At 37.0% G+C, this 18269-nt stretch overlaps 1 protein-coding gene across 7 annotated transcripts in view; it reads right to left on the reverse strand.

Moving 5' to 3' along the window:
- Window positions 1-18269, reverse strand: part of IBTK (inhibitor of Bruton tyrosine kinase) — a 62467-nt gene that overhangs the window by 34248 nt on the left and 9950 nt on the right. For 5 of the 7 annotated variants that reach the window (XR_012672917.1, XR_012672918.1, XM_075145381.1 and 2 more), the window contains 10 exons: window positions 15676-15772; window positions 14122-14246; window positions 13015-13125; window positions 11591-11761; window positions 10315-10432; window positions 8323-8503; window positions 6953-7076; window positions 4457-4634; window positions 2754-2931; window positions 1313-1909 (listed from right to left, as the gene is read on the reverse strand). Coding sequence is in view for 5 of the 7 variants with exons in the window: in XM_075145381.1 (XP_075001482.1) it covers window positions 1313-1909; window positions 2754-2931; window positions 4457-4634; window positions 6953-7076; window positions 8323-8503; window positions 10315-10432; window positions 11591-11761; window positions 13015-13125; window positions 14122-14246; window positions 15676-15772 (1880 nt within the window). In the remaining 2 variants the exon portion in view is untranslated. The remainder of the gene's footprint in view (window positions 1-1312; window positions 1910-2753; window positions 2932-4456; window positions 4635-6952; window positions 7077-8322; window positions 8504-10314; window positions 10433-11590; window positions 11762-13014; window positions 13126-14121; window positions 14247-15675; window positions 15773-18269) is intronic. The other 2 variants (XM_075145380.1, XM_075145382.1) reach the window with 2 other exon arrangements.

Below are 18269 nucleotides of genomic sequence, written 5' to 3' on the forward strand. Positions count from 1 at the left end.
ATTAGTAGCAAGTAATACAATTAGTATACAGTTCAAACCATTAAGAAGAACAGTTTCGCAAAGTAACAGCACTTCAGTGGGCTCATACTGTGAATATGAAAAAGGATCAAAATCATTCATCACAGAAAACTAGAAAGGGCCAGTTGTTACTTGAAAGTCTTCACTGCAGATGTAAAATGTAACTGACATTCTTTCCACATCTTAGCTATCTTATCTATTATCTTAGATGAAAGCTACACTGCTACAGTTAAGGCCAAAGTTCAACACCACAGGGTCAAAAATGTAGGAGTTATCTGTACTGCCACCAGTCAGGTATCTGAGCAAAGACAGAGAGATGCATGTTTCAGCACAGGCTTTAGCACCCTAATTCATCAAGGAGGCTTGTGAATGGGCTGGTGAAGACACAGGAGTGCTGCTGGTGGAGTACAAAGCAATACACTTTCAAAGGGAAAGTGCTTTAACATGGAAATTTTACTTGGGAACTCAGTCTTAGCAGCAGCTTCACATCTTCGCTGATTAATTTTAGTGTTTGCGAAAAATACAGTGAAGAAAACTGCCCTGAGAAAGCTCATTCCCTCCTTTGAAAGGAAAACACAAACACAGAAAAAAAAACCCAATTGAGTAATACAGTTCTATAGAGACATTTGGTCTCAATTCCATTAGTTTCACCACGTAGCATTAAAAATGCATCAGTTAAACAAGAATTTAACTTTGCTTTGTGTTGTTTTACGCTAAATAGGTTCACTGTCTATGGAAAAACTGGTAGACTACAGACCACAGCATAGAAATTCATCAATCCAAAACTCAATTAGATCAGCTGTCTCTAACAAAACAAGTATTGATGTTTTATGACAGTCATTCTGGAAAGTCAGATGATTTGCATCAGATGTCAAGTCTCAGAGAGCCCATGCCTTAAAAGGTACACAGGACAGATGTTTTAAATACAAATGTCCAAGAAGTTCTTGGACACAATAAGGGCCAACAGCACATTCTCATCATATAGAAGCCTATTGAAAAATGATGCTTTAAGTACATAATCATGCTACAGAAGTCTGCTTCTGACATTATTCGAAAAGGTCATACATGTTTTCTCTTAGCAGAGAGCATGAGAACAAACTGATGTTGCTTTAAAGAGATGACATGGTGCATGCTGTAAACTTTTATACTTACAAACAATAAAACAAGCAAAAAAAGGCAAACTTATCAACCCCAACTAGCCTTCTACTTTAATAACAACTAAAGTTAGATCAGCTTACATAAAAACACTCTGTGAAGAGCTTGCCAGAATATAAGTGCACTTCCTTTCACCTACCTTCCACTTAAATTGCTGAGTCCAAACTTCTTTGCAGCACTTTGCAACATTTTTATGAGGTTAGCTTCTTCACCAACAACTTTGCCTTTTTTAGATTTGCTCTTCTGTTTTTCATTTATAACTTGCACTTGATTATTTCTATAGATCTCAAATGCAGACTTTTCATTAACATTTTCATCAAAACTCATTTTGCTCAGGTTAGAAATTAAAGTATCTTGATATTCTTCCGATTTTCCTTTATGCAGGATTTTTGGTTTACAACCGTGAGTCAAAAGATCACAAGTATCAGTGTATATGAACTGCAGAAGGTATGCAAACAGATCTGGATGAACTTTGTCTATTACATAAAGATCACATCCAACAGCATCTTCATCTTTACGGTAGACGTCTGGAGTGTCTAGCTGGTCGTCACTGGAAACAAACAGCTTCTTGAAGAAGTCGGAGCGTACAGCCAAGATGTATTTGTGCACGGGGTAAGTTCTTGTGCCAATCCGAAAAGTCACATCATGGATGCTGTCCATTTCATCTGTTTCATCTAACAGTTTGCCAAAATCCTCTCCGAAACTTGATAATGACACACTGGGAATTTCATAGAGACTAGAACAAAACGAAATCCATCAAAAAAAAACACCACTATTTACAAGCTCCATAAAATTTTACATAGTATGTTTAATGAAGAGGGTGAGGTTGTTTCCATTTGGTTTGTTTGGGGTTTTTTTACATTGCTGGACTACTGAACATTTCTTGTCCTATTCTTTACAAAAAGAATTAATAATATGGTATTTAGGCAATTAAACCACATATGTAAGATCTGTCTAGCTTCAGAATATCAAATATAGTGTTTTGTCTTTACAATGTAGCCAGTAAATATGTATTATCAGAACTATCTTATCTTCATCTCATTTTTCCAACAAGAAAACACAGAAATAATTGCTTTATTTCATATTACAATCCAAAGCAATAAGGAAAAAACCCTAATATTTACTTATTTATCAGATATATTGGAAACTATTATAAGAGTGCAAGGAACACGGTTCAGTATTCTATTTATTCATTTTACTTTAAACGTTTTTTCCAAACAAATAAAGATCCACTTTGCACTTTTATTTAAAAGCTGATTATTGGTGATTACTAAAGGGGTGAATTTTCTACAGTATTTAGAGCTCAGTGTGTTAAGAAATACATCGCAAATGCTTGCCTTAAACACTTTAGATAAAACATCAACAGTATCTATACTAATAATGCAAATACATACGCTGAGGTCTTTGGGTAACTTCAACACAGTTGTTTACTAACAAGTGCTATTCTCTAGCAGTATGGACAACCACATTTACCGTGACTTCTGTATGAGCCAGAAAATGGTTTTGAAAAGCAGAATGATTCAATTGCAATCACACACAAAAAAAGAGAAAAAATACAGATGTTGATACTTTAAATATACCTTGTTTTAGGATCTGACTGTAAAACAGCAAAATTGCAACCGTTAGGATCGGTGGCAATACTAACAGCTCGGTGGACAAAAGTAAGCTTCTGAAGTCGAATTCTTTCATACACACTGTTTGTATCATGTTCACAAGACGCATCACATGAAGAATTCTGAAGGCTCGATACAAGTTCTGCTAAAAAAAAAAAAATTGGAAAAAAAGCACAGAAAGGTCCAGCTAATTAAAACACAACTGATAAAACAAAAAGGCAAGATTTATGACTTCTGTAAGTCCATTGATGGAGTCACTGAATAAGGCTAAATTATGCTGAAGATTTCAGCTCGCTTAATTGAAATGCAGGAAGACATTTTAAGAATAAGACTTTACATTACATATAGGAGAGTTTTTATCCAGAACTTCTGTGGAAGTGTTTTGCCACTTCTTCATCTAAGGGAAAACACTCCATCTAACATTCAATGCAACCTCCTGTGGAATGAAATAAGCTATGCATCAGTGTACAGCACTGCAAGATTGTTTTCTTCTCCTGTCATATCAATTATAGCAGATATAATACAATTGCCTTCAGACGTCATCTTATATCTGTTAAATTATACTCAAACTAACAAAATACTACTGAAAAAAACATTATATTCTCCGAATACTGGATTATTTTTCAAGAACTGGATAACCGAATACACATCCATACCATTCACCACGTTCATTAAAACCTCTCAAAAAACCAGAAGCTCTCATTCATTACAAATCAGTGATGAACATCAACTAGACACTCAACTAGTCAACAGGTCTGGATTCTGAAGTTTCCTTGAAGATACTAAAACTACAAAAAGAACAGCAATAAGCAGAAAGAAGAGAGTGCCTACAGACACATACCAGCACCAGGACAAAAAGAGCAAAAAGGAGATGGCGTTTGGTGCCTCTGTAATGAGGGCACTACTATGTGATGTGCAGAATAAAAGAAAGTAGCAACAGAGTAAAACTAGTATGCAACTCTGCATTGAGCAACAGAGGAAAGATTTTTCCTGTGAAAGAATGCAAAAATGGACTAATAAAACTGAAGATGGAATCTTGGTATCAAAGGAAGTAGAACTGCAACATAATGCTATAAAGTTCAAATACATCCCAGGTTGGAAGTAAATCCATTTCTATCCATAGAGTTTTAAGACTCCTACATGAACAGAGCTAACAGTTTCAATTAAAATCTTGTCCTGTAGTAGTCAGGTACCTTCCTCGCAGAAAAACAATCCATCAGGACCTACTCTCAGCAATATGAGCCAAGCTAATAAGGTGGAAATTGCTCTGATGCCTGTATTATGCCCAGATAAGATCTGGGAAACATGATAAGGTTTCACAGACTTAGCAGTCCAAGCAAGTACATGCTCCTTCTTTTGTTCAATGCCAGTCTCTTAGGACTGGTCATCTAATATGTGACAAGATCATTACACCGGAGCCTTGTGCTACTATTACTCTTCAGAAGTACTCTTCTTCCTGGAAATCTCCACCTGAAGGCTAACTGAAGTCTGCAAAGTAAGTAAATCTTGGTATTATTGAGGAAAGAGAAGAGTGTGGTCAATGCTACCAACCATCAGCCACAGAGGAAAGAATGAACTCAGCACATAATACTGTTAGAGACTGTAAAGATTCGATTAAAGCTTTATAGTTATTTGAAGTACTTAAAAACAATTACGAAATCACAGCTAACCTTTCTTTTCTGAGATTTTTTTTCCTTCTTCCAGCCACTTCCCTGTAAAGGCTTCACCATCCTGCGTGACAAACATTATTTCATTCCTATTTAAAGCAACATCAGACATGAAGACTTGCCGGCCATACACCCAACGACACTGCTTCATGGAGTTGTTAGATGACTTCCAGCAAAACACCTATAATATAATTTTTTTCAGAGAAAGGGGAAATCCTCATATCATATAAAAGCAGTTACATATTACACACTACTTTTTTAAACACAATAACATATAATCTCAAAGTTGCATATAAAAGGAGAAAGATATTCCTCAAAATTATACCCTAAAGTGTTATGAGCATCTATTACAACGAACCCACAAGTAAAACAGGGAAAATCTGTTATGATATCAAGATCCACCTGCCCATGAAAGGCATTTGAAAAGCTTCTCTGAATATTCAAACATCTTCACAGCAGTCATCTATATGACAGCTTTTACTGACATTTCAAAAAGGACAGCAAAAGGTGTCATCAAGTCAAGAAACAATTTTAGTCTAGTTCTTAATTTACAGATTTGTCCAACTGGTTTGCTTATAAATCAGATAAAATTCAAAGTTAGCACACCAAAAATTTAAATAATTTCCTCCGTTTTTGTCAGATGATTAGTTTGACAAAAATCTCAAGTTTTTCTGTATCAGCCAAGGTTTTGGAATGGAGATCATGACCAAACACAAACTTCAAAACGTTTAACAGAAATGTGAAGAACTGCATGCACAGCAGGACCCCAACAAGGTATAATGTAGATGTCTGAAAGAAGTGAGCATGAAGCAACAATCCCATGCAAGGTAAAGCCCAGATGTGGCATTAGTGGTGCTAAAGTTGGGCTTTCGTCTTCTCCCACTGAAGAACTTGCACAGGTCTGTTAACACCCACATAAGGAGGGGACAAAAGAATTTGAGTAACCTATTTCCTTTCCCCTCTCTTGAGTCCTACAGAATCACAGAATGGTTGAGGTTGAAAGGGACCTCTGGAGGTTATCTAGTCCAACCCCCCTGCTCAAGCAGGGCTACCCAGAGCCAGTTGCCCAGGACTGGGTCCAGACAGCTTTTGAATATCTCCAAGGATGGAGACTCCACAATCTCCATGGGCAACCTGTGCCAGTACTCGATCACCCTCACAGTAAAAAAGTGCTTCCTGATAATCAGATTGAGCCTCCTTTGTTTCAGTTTGTGCCCATTGCCTCTGGTTCTATCACTGGGCACCACTGAAAAGAGCCTGGCTCCATCTTCTTTACATCTTCCCTTCAAGTATGTATATACATTGATAAGATCTCCCTTGAGCCTTCTCTTTTCTAGGCTAAACAGTACTCTCTTAAAGAGAGTACAGTCCAGTCAGGCCAGGAAGCGTTGATTTGGGAAACAGAAGTATTAAGATTCCATCCCTCCCCTTACTCAATAATTTATAATGCCTAAAAGCACTAAAGATCCCAGTATTTGCCAGTATTCAGCATGGAAAGATATGAAACGTAGGTTGACATAGTTCCACTGATGCAGGAAGACAAAGTAGTTTCTTACTTCTAGAGCAGTGCCCCAAAGATGTTGAAGGGGCACTACCAATACTACGGATGCTAGAGGCTAAACCTCACATGAACAAATACTGAACTGGAAGTTTATAATCTCTGACACAACTAATGACCTAATAAACAGATCAGATCATCCCAAAACATAATTCAGTTAAATGCAAGGAAAGAAAAGGAAATACCCACACTGCTTCCTACTTTGGTATACAAGCTCAGTTTTTAACATTCTTTAAGAAGGCAGCATTTCAGTACCAAAACCTTTTTGTAAACACCACTAGATGGCACTGAAGGTTTAGATCTCCCAGTGAGCAGATCTAGAAAAGGCTGGGGTTTTGAAGGGTCCTATAAACTGTTACTCTATGAAAGAATGAGGGAAGAAAACAATAAATCCGCCATAGAATTCCAGTTTTAAGACAACACAGTGTCTACACTTAACTATAAATACTAAGCCACTCATCAACTTTTCAACAATTGAAGGGACATCTCATCTAAAAAACAGCTGCTTTTCAGCAAAGGCTCTAAAACTTCAAGTCCAGAGACTACTTCTGAAACTATTTCTGGAGGGCGTAAAGATGACTGGGTAGGTGGGGTGAAAGGAGAGATGGGAAAAAAAAAACAAACAAAAAACCAGACCATGTACACTATATAACCACTTATGTATGTAAAAGTAAAGGAGTTTACACCTTCACTGAAAAGCCGCTAGATGTTCAGAGATTTAAAAATAAACTACTGTACATTACTTGGTAGTCTTACCATAGCCCTTTAAAAAAAAAAAAACAAACACCAAAAAAAAAAATCACGAAACCACTAGCAGCTCTACACAAATGAACTGGGTATTTTTTACGCATGATTTTGACCTGTCAACTTCTTATCTTTAAAGTTTGATTAATCAGTAAGCAGCTTGCTATGTAATTATGATTTCTAGGGACACAACTTACTCTTCCAGCTTCATCCAGCACTAGAATGCAAATCTTCTGACCCCCATTTTCTTTAAGATGCTGCGTATCTACCTTATATTCCAAATATCCACCATTAACAAGAACTTTTTTAAGGTTCAGCTGTCTGAAAGAACATAAAAGGTTAAATTAGTACTTCTTCATTGCGTATTGATGTTGCTTCTATGACAGAGTTATCTTTTTCATTTAGAGAAGCAGGAAAAAAAAAATACAGTTGAGGTAGTGACACTGAAAAATTACTTAAGTTTAGTTTCTCCCCACTGGTATTACTAACATAACTGCTAATAAAATACTATTAGTAAATTGTAATTCTTGCTTTGCTTTTAAGTAAGTCACATCATATCCACACGTTCTTCTCAAAATTCCGTAAGTGAAAACCAGTATATGATTTACTTTTGATCTTCAGCATTCCAGAAATTATAGCTGTATAAATTTCATTTAGCTGTTTGTATTGAAAGACCTATCCTACCCCAGTAGGCTGTTTCTCAGGTTTTTGGCGGGTTTTGTTTTTTACCTGATCAAAACCATGCAAGTTATCTCTTTTCAGTTTCTTAGTATAAGAGCACAATACATGGTATTAAGTTTCTCCAAGTGCCAGCACCTTCACTTACAACCATGTAGAAAATGAAGTATAAAATAATCATGAAACTGTAACATGTCAATAAACACTGCTAGAATTTGAAGTGAAGCTGAAAAGCTAACTGGGAGTTAGCTGGGAAAAAATGCTAATTACGCCTTCTAATCTGTTACTGTAAACTAAGTAAGAGAGAATGGGATCAAATAATTTCCTAAATTTATGAGTCATGGGCCCAGTTTCTTCAATAGGTTTTACATCCAGGTTTTAGCACATGGACCAGATGATGTCACAGGGCTCCCCTTGCAACCTAAATTACCCTTTATAACATACTATATCCACACATTAATTATGAAATTCAGACCCCAAATTACTGATTCAAAATCATAACAACATAACTAAATAGAATAGCAGATCTTCAACACCTCTACCAAGATGCATTTATACAAATTCAGGCTAACAGATGAACAAAAAATATCAGTTTCAATATTTTTAAACCAATGGCACAAAATATTTCCTCTCAGTATGGTTTGTTTAAGTATCTTTGGTAAACAGCGAGTGGCACTTTAGCTTCATCTAATAACAAAAACAAATAAACAAACAAACAAAAAACATAGCCGCAATTCATATGAAAGAACTGCAAATGACGAAAACTCTGGGGAGCACCGTATTATCTCTACTTTATGCACAAAAATCTTTAAAATAGCTTGCAAGTATAAGACTACAGTGAAATCTTCACCTATTGCTCTTCATTACAAATTAGAAAAGTAACACATACTTCGAAGCCATCTTTTTGCACTGATAGTCTGCAAGTAAATAAATATCTCCTCTTTCAGTAACGCATACTGTAGCGCCATCGCTTGCAGAGACCAAGGACACAGAGATATCTTTATGGTGTAGAGCTGAAACTTGGCGAGGTGCAGTTACACATTTTTCTCCATTAGGATCCAGCAGATAACCTAGAAAATACAACACACCCCAAAAACATTATTTGCCATTCCACACATTGTGCATTTAAAGGACACTTTACTACTTTGAAGAACCTTTAAATTCTAAAAGATTTTTTAGGTAGTTAGATAATTCATCTTCAAAATAATTAGACAGATAAGAGATCCACCCCACATACTTGTTAGTTCACCACAAACAGCAGAAAACATTCAAGATTTGATACACAAAAAATGAAATAAGGCATATTCTACAGGGAAAGCTATTTAATGTGGTTAGACTCCACAGTGGTACTGCCTTTGATTCCAAAGAACGAACATTTATTTGATCATATTACAGTTCAAGACACTGGAAATACTATCACACTGGCATAAACTATAGATTATTTCAGACATTGGAAGATAGATACCAAACAAGCTTGTCATAAAAATTACTGTAAGTGCACGTAAGCATGAAGGCAGGCAGTTAGGTGAAACAACAGACAAGGTTGGAGCTGTAATGCAAGGTCTCTGAAAACATACTTAAAAAAAAAAAAAAAATCAGGCCACTGCTGCTCTGCTGCATCAAGAAACCTAACACAAAGAATCTCATACATAACATAACCCTGCTCTGTGTGCACTTATGTCTGCACCACAGAGCGGATCAGGGTACAAATATCCAGGAACAAGCAGCAGAGCTACCTCTAAAGCTGGAAGCAACCTTGTCATATGACAGTGCACTGCTATGCCCAAACATCTTAAAGAGGCGAGGTTTATTACCACAGGTCTATCATAGCGCCCAGCTGACACAACTATACCGCTTACGATCCAATTACTGTCTCCATATGGTACTGCAGTGGGCCATGTGCACACCAGAATAATCTCAACAACACAAGCAACCACAAAAAAAACTTATATGATAGGTGCATATACAAAAACCCAAAACCAAACAAAAAAATGCCAAACATTCATTAGTAAGATACTTCTCTGATAAAGACAAGGTTTTTTTCACATACCTTTGCAATCTTAAATAGGAACACAAAAAAGTGTCTGAACCTGATGCCAGAACTGATGCAGATTAACTGTTAAGTACCAGAGCTAGCTAACAGTTTTGTTTGCACACAGATACAGAACTGCGGAAATGCAAATCCAAACCAATATTGCAATACCTGTTTATTAAAAAAGACAAAAGCAATTAAAATATCCCATTCATAAAACAAATCAAGAAGTTCACTAGTTGGTAATACATTTTTGTTAGGTTCTTTCTTGACTTTAGAATAATACTGAGTTAAGTGAAGATTCTGGTAATGGTATTGTTGAAAAAAATTCTAGATATGGGCAAGCATTTCAGTTTTAAAAGTTAGCATGGAAAAAGTTATCAGTAGCATGTTTATAGTGCATGGTGAAAGAAGGACATAGGCAGGAGAGCTGAATGCTAGTTTATAGTTTATTAAGGGCAGTACCAGCCAGACTGCTGGAGGGAGACAAGCAAGCCTTGGGGTAATCTGCAACACAAACAGCAACATTCTGTTTCCTGAAAGTCTTCAGTAGCAGGACCACACAAGATACATGCAAGGCGAAAGAATTATAAAGAGTTCAAATAACAGAGCTAAGTCTGACTAGCTCCCATCATCTCAAAATGTGAAAGTGACTGGCGGTAATGAAAAATATTCTTCAAAAGAAGTGTGAAGGGATGATGTCATCAGACTGGTTTTAAAAAAAAAAAAAAAAGAGAGAGAGTAGAGAAAGCTTTAACCAGGCTTCTGCTATAAGAAGCAGATGACAGCTTTAGTACGAATAACATCTTTTAATGGCTGGGTTTTACTTTCACAATGCTTCTACCTTACCTAGTTGGCCGCCATTCAGCCCCATGGTATACACTGCTTCCTTAGTCCATAGCACTGTATGGAATCTGCCTGCAGCCACTCCAATCACCATTCTACCTTTCAGGTTTTTTGCCTGAACCTAAGCACAAATCCAAAGTACATCTTAATATTAAGCAGCAACAGGTGAATTTCACATGTACAAACTTCTGACAACATTTAACTCCTAAAGTCATTAAGAATGAAGCATTGGTATCAATCCACATACAGTGTAATAAGTCAGGATTATTTCAGAAGTTTGTCAAGTGGGGTACTATTGCACTAGTGACAAAAAGAAGTAAACTTTCTGCATTATCTAATCAGAACCAGAATCAAATCTCCTTAGGCTGTCTTCATATGTAAGATGTTGAACAAGACTGCACAAGACGTGTATAAGACAGCCAAAGAAGACTCAGGTGCTGCAAAAGTGTCAGCTAAAAAGTTTCAGCTTATAAGTCCTAACACCCTAAACACACTGCAGAACACAATACTACTAATTCCACACTTCAAATTTAACTTGATTTTCCAGATCAAGATGATCAAGATCAAAGCAAATACTGTGGATACACAGCTATTATTACACTATTGAAGAGCGTCCCATTGTACCCCCAAACACTATCCTGTTGCGCTTCGGCCAATTATTCTTTCCTATTTTTATAACACTGGTAGTGCAATGTTGTTCTACTCCGGATGTAGCTGCCTTTCAATAAAAGGTAATGTAACTTTTATTTACTTAAAAAAAAAAAAATTAGAAAAAGTTATAGATTGAGCATAGAAATATCATCAAGTTGCTGATGCCCATACCCTCTCTTCCCTGTTGCTATTCTTCCCAAAGCATTATGACTCCAGAATCAACAGTGCTTCCAGCAAAGGACACATCATCAAACCCTGAGATCCGTCATCCAGTGATTCAAAAGGAGTACAGAGCATGAATCTCAAGTAATACACACCTATTACTTTTACATCATTGCAGCTGCAGAACAATTTGGGGAAGAAAAGGGTTTTGGCAATTGTACTTTGTATCATACTTAGCACTACAAACTTTAGTACAGTTCAGGTTACAAACTAAGACATTTATCAGGACACAGGTAAGTATTTAAGACTGAGATGTATGATAACACGAAATCAAGATTTTATCTTGACTCACATTTGACTTTATTGTCCTGAAAAAAGTTTAAAAGTTATTTCCACAATCTTCACTTTTTACTTTCTGTTAAAAAAAACAAACAAACAACTAAGCTTTGAGTGATGCCATTTTTACCTGTCTAGGAACATTGCAATTAGGAGGAGGAGGAAGAATACCCAATTGATGGAAAGTATTTAAACCAAATGTGTAAACATATCCATCTTCTGTTAAAACAACAGTATGATCCTTAGCTGCAGCTATCTGAGAGCACTGATGGCCACCTAAGCCTTCCACAAGTCTTGGAATCTGAACAAGAAAAAAAAAAGTTTGATATTAACCAGTGGCCATCTATGAAACTAAAGTTACACCAACAGAACGTCATGACCAAATATTGAATTACAGATGAAAATGCATTTGAACATACAATACACTCATTAACATAATTACCACATCCAATGCAGTAAGACGAGCTACTTTCATTTGAAATGCATCCTCTGCTATCAGGGGAGATGATTTTTAAACTACCTGCTCTGAAATTAGATTGGAAACTGTATCTTCAGGATAGCTGGACAAATATTAACTATTACCTCTTTTATTTTTCTTTTTAAATTACCATAAATGATAAAGATTTCTCCCCTCCTCCAAAATTTCTCCCTTTCTCCAAAACACAGGATAATCCTAAGAAAATTCCACAGAAAAGGAAGCAGTTCTGTATCTTTGACTCTTCATGCATTCTAATGTGAGCACTCCTTCATTCAACTGCATAACATCCCAATTTCAAAACAGCAATTTGCAAAAAATTCTAATTTCATAGAATTGCATTTTTTAAAAGAAGCGTTAAAAATTGAGCTCTGGTCTTCACTATAACATCCAGCAACATAATATCAAGTTCTACCAGATACTTGATACTAGAAATTCTAAAAAATTATTGTGCTGCAAACTAAATGCCGCTATGAGGTAGTGTGCACAGGATAAGACACTGAAGTCTAAGAATTGTATTGTCATCATATCTTAGTCTTCTCAAATTCTGTTTTTGCATATTGCAGCAATGTACTATTCAAGTGAAAATGATAAGTGAGTTTTCACTTAATAGTTGTGCAAGTCTAGTAAGAAGAAACCCTACTATCACTTTTCATGCCACTACAGCTCCACAGTACTGCTGTTTCCTTTCTGCCAGCCCTGACACTCATCAGACGGCATCACAAACCTATTTAAGAAGCCAGCCCAAGCCAAAAACCAATTGCTTCCACTTATGTGGCATCAGTTAGCCTTTAAAACAACTTGGCCATAACACAGAATTTTGACCGCAGTACCTAGCTGTCTTAAATTAAAATATATTTATATGCACATTCTTCTATTCTCTGCCACTGCTCACTAGTAGTACTAGAGAGGTTTTTTTCCTTTTATTTGGTGGGGGGAGTAAGGGGGTTTGTTTGAAATCAACAGCAAACTGGTTTTGAAAGTACATTCACAGAAACTCTAATTCACTTTTTAGACTTGCTGTTTGAAATAATAGAAATATCACACTAGACCACACGAGATAGCATAAGATAGCATACCAGGCATGTTTGTTCATCACCATGACCCAAGCGTCCTCCTTGTCCGTGTCCACATGTATAAACATGACCTTTGTGGGAAAGGAACACAGAGTGGAATTTGCAGAGTACCACCTGAAAGAAAAAGGGCAAAAAAGGGTGGTGAGGAGGCAGTATAGGACAAGTTAATTTTCTTGGATAAACTGTCAAAACTACTTTATGAAGAAATTCAGCTTTAATAAAGATCTGTTCATGAAAATATGAGTAAGATACTAGTATTAAAGCACAGGACTGCCAAATCAAGTCACAAGGAATACAAAATATTTGCTTTAAGTTTATTATGTACTGCCTTAACCTACTTGAAGAGACCTACAGTTTGTATTTATTAAAATAAGATCAAGCACGGCCCTACAGGCTAACAGAAGCTCAAAAGATTGAGTTTTAAGGGCAACAATACTGCCTCAGAAGAGCTGAAGGAAACATGTTAAGACTGCAGCACAGACTGTCTACGCTGAATGCTTGTTCAAGTTGTACTTTAAACTTCCAAACATTCCTAAACTGAAGTCCCAAGAAGTTACTAGGAACAAAACTACTCTTACCGGAAGAGCGCTTAACAGCACATGCTGCTTTCAACACAAGAAGAATTTTAATTCAACATATATCAAACAGATTCATTGTCCCACTTCAGTTCACTATGGGAGTTGCACAAGAAGTCAGAAACTCAAAACAGTTACAGAAGTATCATGCTTCTGAGTTTATTTAATGATATACAAGCCATATATCCAAGGTAAATAATATCAAAAAACATTCTCCCCACCAAAATAGAGAACCATGATTTAACTGAGGGTGGTTGGGGAGGGGGGAAGCAGCAAGAATGTAATACAGCAGGCCTATTCTAGTACTCCTTAGCTGCTCGCCAGATCAATGGAAACTGCTTGCTGAGAAATAACTAGGAAGAAAGAAAAAGAGAGGGGAAACAACAACAAAAACAAACAAACAAAAAACCCACAGACCCAACTTTTTTTTTTCATGTGAATTTTCAAAACTTGCTAACATCTTCGATAGTTGTTCCCCCACACACCCCCCTCCAAGTTCACTGAGAAACATGCCTATGTAATACTTTCAGAATACCTGTTTGATATACACGCCATTCCGAGGAAAAAGGTCCACCAATTCAGGATGATGTTTACCCTGTTGACCACCATGACCCAAGGTAAAATTTATATTGTTTCCCCAGGTGTAGACTTCCGTGGGATCTGCAATGAAAAAAAATATCTCTGCAGCTTGTAAATTTACCAGTCTTGTGCATAATAATTTTGAAAATCAACTCCTGCTGTTTCTATTTAAAATTTGAAGAAGAAAGCTGTTTTTTACCTAAAATTGAACTTTTAAAAGTTTTATTCTTATGAGAAGAAGGGTGCAATGACAAAGTATTTTAACATCAATGTACAGAAGATGATCAACATTTCTTACATATATTTTGCAGTTCCAGAATATGCAGGCATTCCTCAGCAGCAAATTTACTTGTTACGTTTTCAGAAGACAACTGCTACTACCTTAGAATATACATGCTTTGTTTCAATTTAGTAAAAGGCCTTTCCCAAAAAAAGGTTATGCTGTCATGTATGAAAACCATAAACACTTTCAAATCAGAATTGTGGCCAAAACCTAACATTTTATATTTTTTAAATAACCTCTCAGTTACAATGATATCTGAACACCATTTTCTGATATGTAAGAAACTGAAATCAACGTATATTTGATGATGTTGAGCCACTACAAGATTAAAATAATTTTAAAAGATTAAATAATTTTAACATATTTTACAAGGTAAAATTAAAAATACCCAAAACTCAGGATTTGTATAACCAAAAATACTTAAATTGACTGGAAACAAGCTGAAAAGAACAAACTTCACATAAAACAAGACTGAACTTGGGGACGTGGAGAAAAGGAGAAAGAAGCAGGGTAGAAAAGTATAAAACAGCACAAAAATAAATAAAAGCCACTGGAAGAACTACTCCCCTGTCAAAGAAAAACTTGTGTGCTCAGAGTTATTCTTACATACTCATTTCCTATTTGGAGAAATTGTATTTAGAGTGACTGTAACCAGCTTATATCAAGCTACCTTGCCTAACAATATTTTGAAAATTCAAGAACATATTCCCCCTCTTTTCACAAAAGACACAGAAGTGATCTAAACTACTCTATCAAATTCAAAGGCACTGAAGTCTCTCTGATAAATTGAACTGAGATAAAAGAGAAAAAAATCTCAGAATAGTTGAGGCTGAAAGGCACCTCTGGAGATCATCTAGTCCAACACCTCTGCTCAAGCAGGGTCAGCTAGAGCAGGCTGCCCAGGAGCATGTTCTCTCAGGTTTTGAGTATCTCCAGGGCTGGAGTCTCCTCAACCTCTTTGGGTTACCTATTATATCACTTTTTTTTTTTTTTTTTGCCTCTGTCAGTCATTATTCCTTCATTTTTGCTATACATGTGCAACCTGTGCCTACTGTGAAGATTCTGCACCTGCTGTCTTATGACATTAGTGACTCCACATCTTCAGATATCTCATAACATAAAGTCCTAATTAGAAACAGAAAATACTGTCTATGCTGGTACATACATTAATACATTGTTGAAGCATATCTCCTTGTAAAATACAATTTAAGCTACTTGATTTCCTACCGGTTTTCTTGAAGACCACATGGATTGGCCTATCTTTCATCACAAGATCCAGGGCTGATAAGCCTTCTTTATCCTGAACATACAGACTAACGCCATGCTGAAAGAGAGGGAGAGGAGGGGAAGAGAAAAACAAAGTTAAAATTAAACTTCACAGCTTTAAGTATGGCAGGTAAATGTTTAAGAAGCTAAACAAATCTTTAATTGAAGTTCAATATTGATAAAAGAAAATGTTCAGATTTTTTCAAGTAAATTATAAGCAGATCTGAAAAAAAACATGCAGTTCTGTTCAACTACGTATACATCATGTTGATCTAGTAACTGGGATTTTATTGTATGAATACTGATTGAGAAATAAGATGTAATCAGGGAAACACAAAGGAAACACACTTGAAGAAAAAGCACTGCCATCTAGGAAGGGCAACTATTTATCAAAAATGCATTTACCAGCTCTGAAGAATACAGCTTCTTGTATCAGCATGTTTACAGGATCAGCTTTGACAAGCTGGAGAAGTGAGAAGATCAAAAAAAACTACTATGGCTTTGAAAATAAGCAGGGAACAGTGGTTCATAGTTGCTGAGAAAGGGCAAGAGAACACGAACAGCCAGACAAGACAGCAGCAAAGAAGCTTCAGAAGCACAAAGCATGAACAGGTCATTGCTTTAGAACTTTGAGAGAGGTAGGTATTCTCTGTAAATACCATTTTCTCAATACAAAAAAGTGCTGCTAGACCAGCATTGGTTTTGAGGAAGTCAAGTGTCATCAATCAGATCACTGAAGGGAAGAACTACAGATGTCCTCAAGCAGAACCTAATGCATAATATGGCTGTACCTATGTATCACAACTCATAGCTAATATAAAAGAAAACCTTACAGAATTTCACACTTAAGAGGTAAACACATGAAATACAAAAATCAAAGGAGCACAATCTATTCAAGCATGACAGAAGGACAGCTAGCCACATCTGCAGTAGGGATTTTAACCTGTAACTTCATTTGGAAAAACACTAGCCAGAAGAACATCATACATTCTCCAAAATATAAAGGCAACCCTACTAACAACAGTGCTGGTATTAACTCACTACATGACAGAAAGACTAACCCATTTTTATAATTTAACAGGTAGCTGGATATTCTTCTCTCTGGCAGCTGCCTAGGTCATTTACAAGCAGCACTGTAAATACAAACAGAGGCTGCAGTGATATTCATGTGGCCTGAATTTGTAAAACAAACCACAATTGCTGAGTGGCAAAACTTGTAGTTAGATACAGTCTGAGAATAAGCCATGACTGCCTCCAGCCCACAACAGAAGCCTGTCACCCACACTAGTTGAGTACCCCAGGGGTTGATACTGGGGCCAGTACTGTTTAACATCTTCACTAATGATCTGGATGACAGGACAGAGTGCACCCTCAGCAAGGCTGATGATGATACAAGATGAGGAGGAGTAGCTGGTAAGCCAGAGGGTTGTGCTGCCATTCAGAAGGACCTTGACAGGCTGGAGCAATGGGCTGAGAGGAACCTCATGAAGTTCAACAAAGGGAAATGCAAATCCTGGCCCTAGGGAGGAACAGCCCAGTGTACCAATACAGCTGGAAGCTGACTGGCTAGAAAGCAGCTTGGCAGAAAAGGACCTGGGGCTCCTGGTGGACAACCAGTTGACCACAAGCCAACAATGTGTCCTCGCAGCTAAGAATGGTGAAAGCATCCAGGGTTGCATGAGGGAGTATTGCCAGCAGACTTTACTCAGAACTGGCAAGCCACAGCTGGAGTGCTGGGTTCAGGTCTGGACTCCCCAGTACAAGACAGACATGGACATACAGGAGCAAGTCCAGCAAAAGACCATGAAAATAATGACTGAGGCATCTGACACACAAGGAGAGGCTGAGAAAGCTGGGATGCTTAGCTTAGAGAAGGTTGGGGGGACGGGGGAAGAGGTGTCTTATCAACATGTATAATAAATACCTGATTGGAGGCAGGGGGTGGGGATCCCACTGATATCCACTGGCAGGACAAGTGGCAATGGGCACAAATTGAAATATAAGAAATTCTGTTTAAACCTAAAAACCATTTTTACTGGACTAGTATTAAAACATTGGAACAAAGATGTTTGAGTCTCTGTCCCTGGAGACATTCAAAATCCAACTGGACACAGTCCTGGGCAACCTGCTCTAGCTGACCTTGCTTGAGCACGGGGGTTGGACTAGACAATCTTCAGAGATCTTTTTGTAGCTCAGCTATTTCATAATTCTATTCTATAATTCCTTCCTGTTGTTGCTATAATGCAGTACAGCAGAGAGACTTCAGTTAAGGAACTGGGAGGCAGAGCGCTCTCCATGAGCTGTTTCATTCTGCTTCTCAGAGGAGTATCAGCAGAGCTAGCTATCAGGAAAACCTCACTCATTTATGCAACTGATAGAAAAGTAAAATACGTGTGGGGAAACCTGTTTAGGCCTCCTGTAAGCAAGTATCAAAGATACAGATATACACACACACTAGAGGACTGAACACTTTTTCATATATCACATACACATTTTCCAGTTTTCTAGAGAACAGAATCAGGTACAATTCTCACACAAACACCTATTTTTGTGAA

This window comes from Calonectris borealis, chromosome 3, assembly GCF_964195595.1.
Source record: "Calonectris borealis chromosome 3, bCalBor7.hap1.2, whole genome shotgun sequence".
Lineage (NCBI taxonomy): Eukaryota > Metazoa > Chordata > Aves > Procellariiformes > Procellariidae > Calonectris > Calonectris borealis.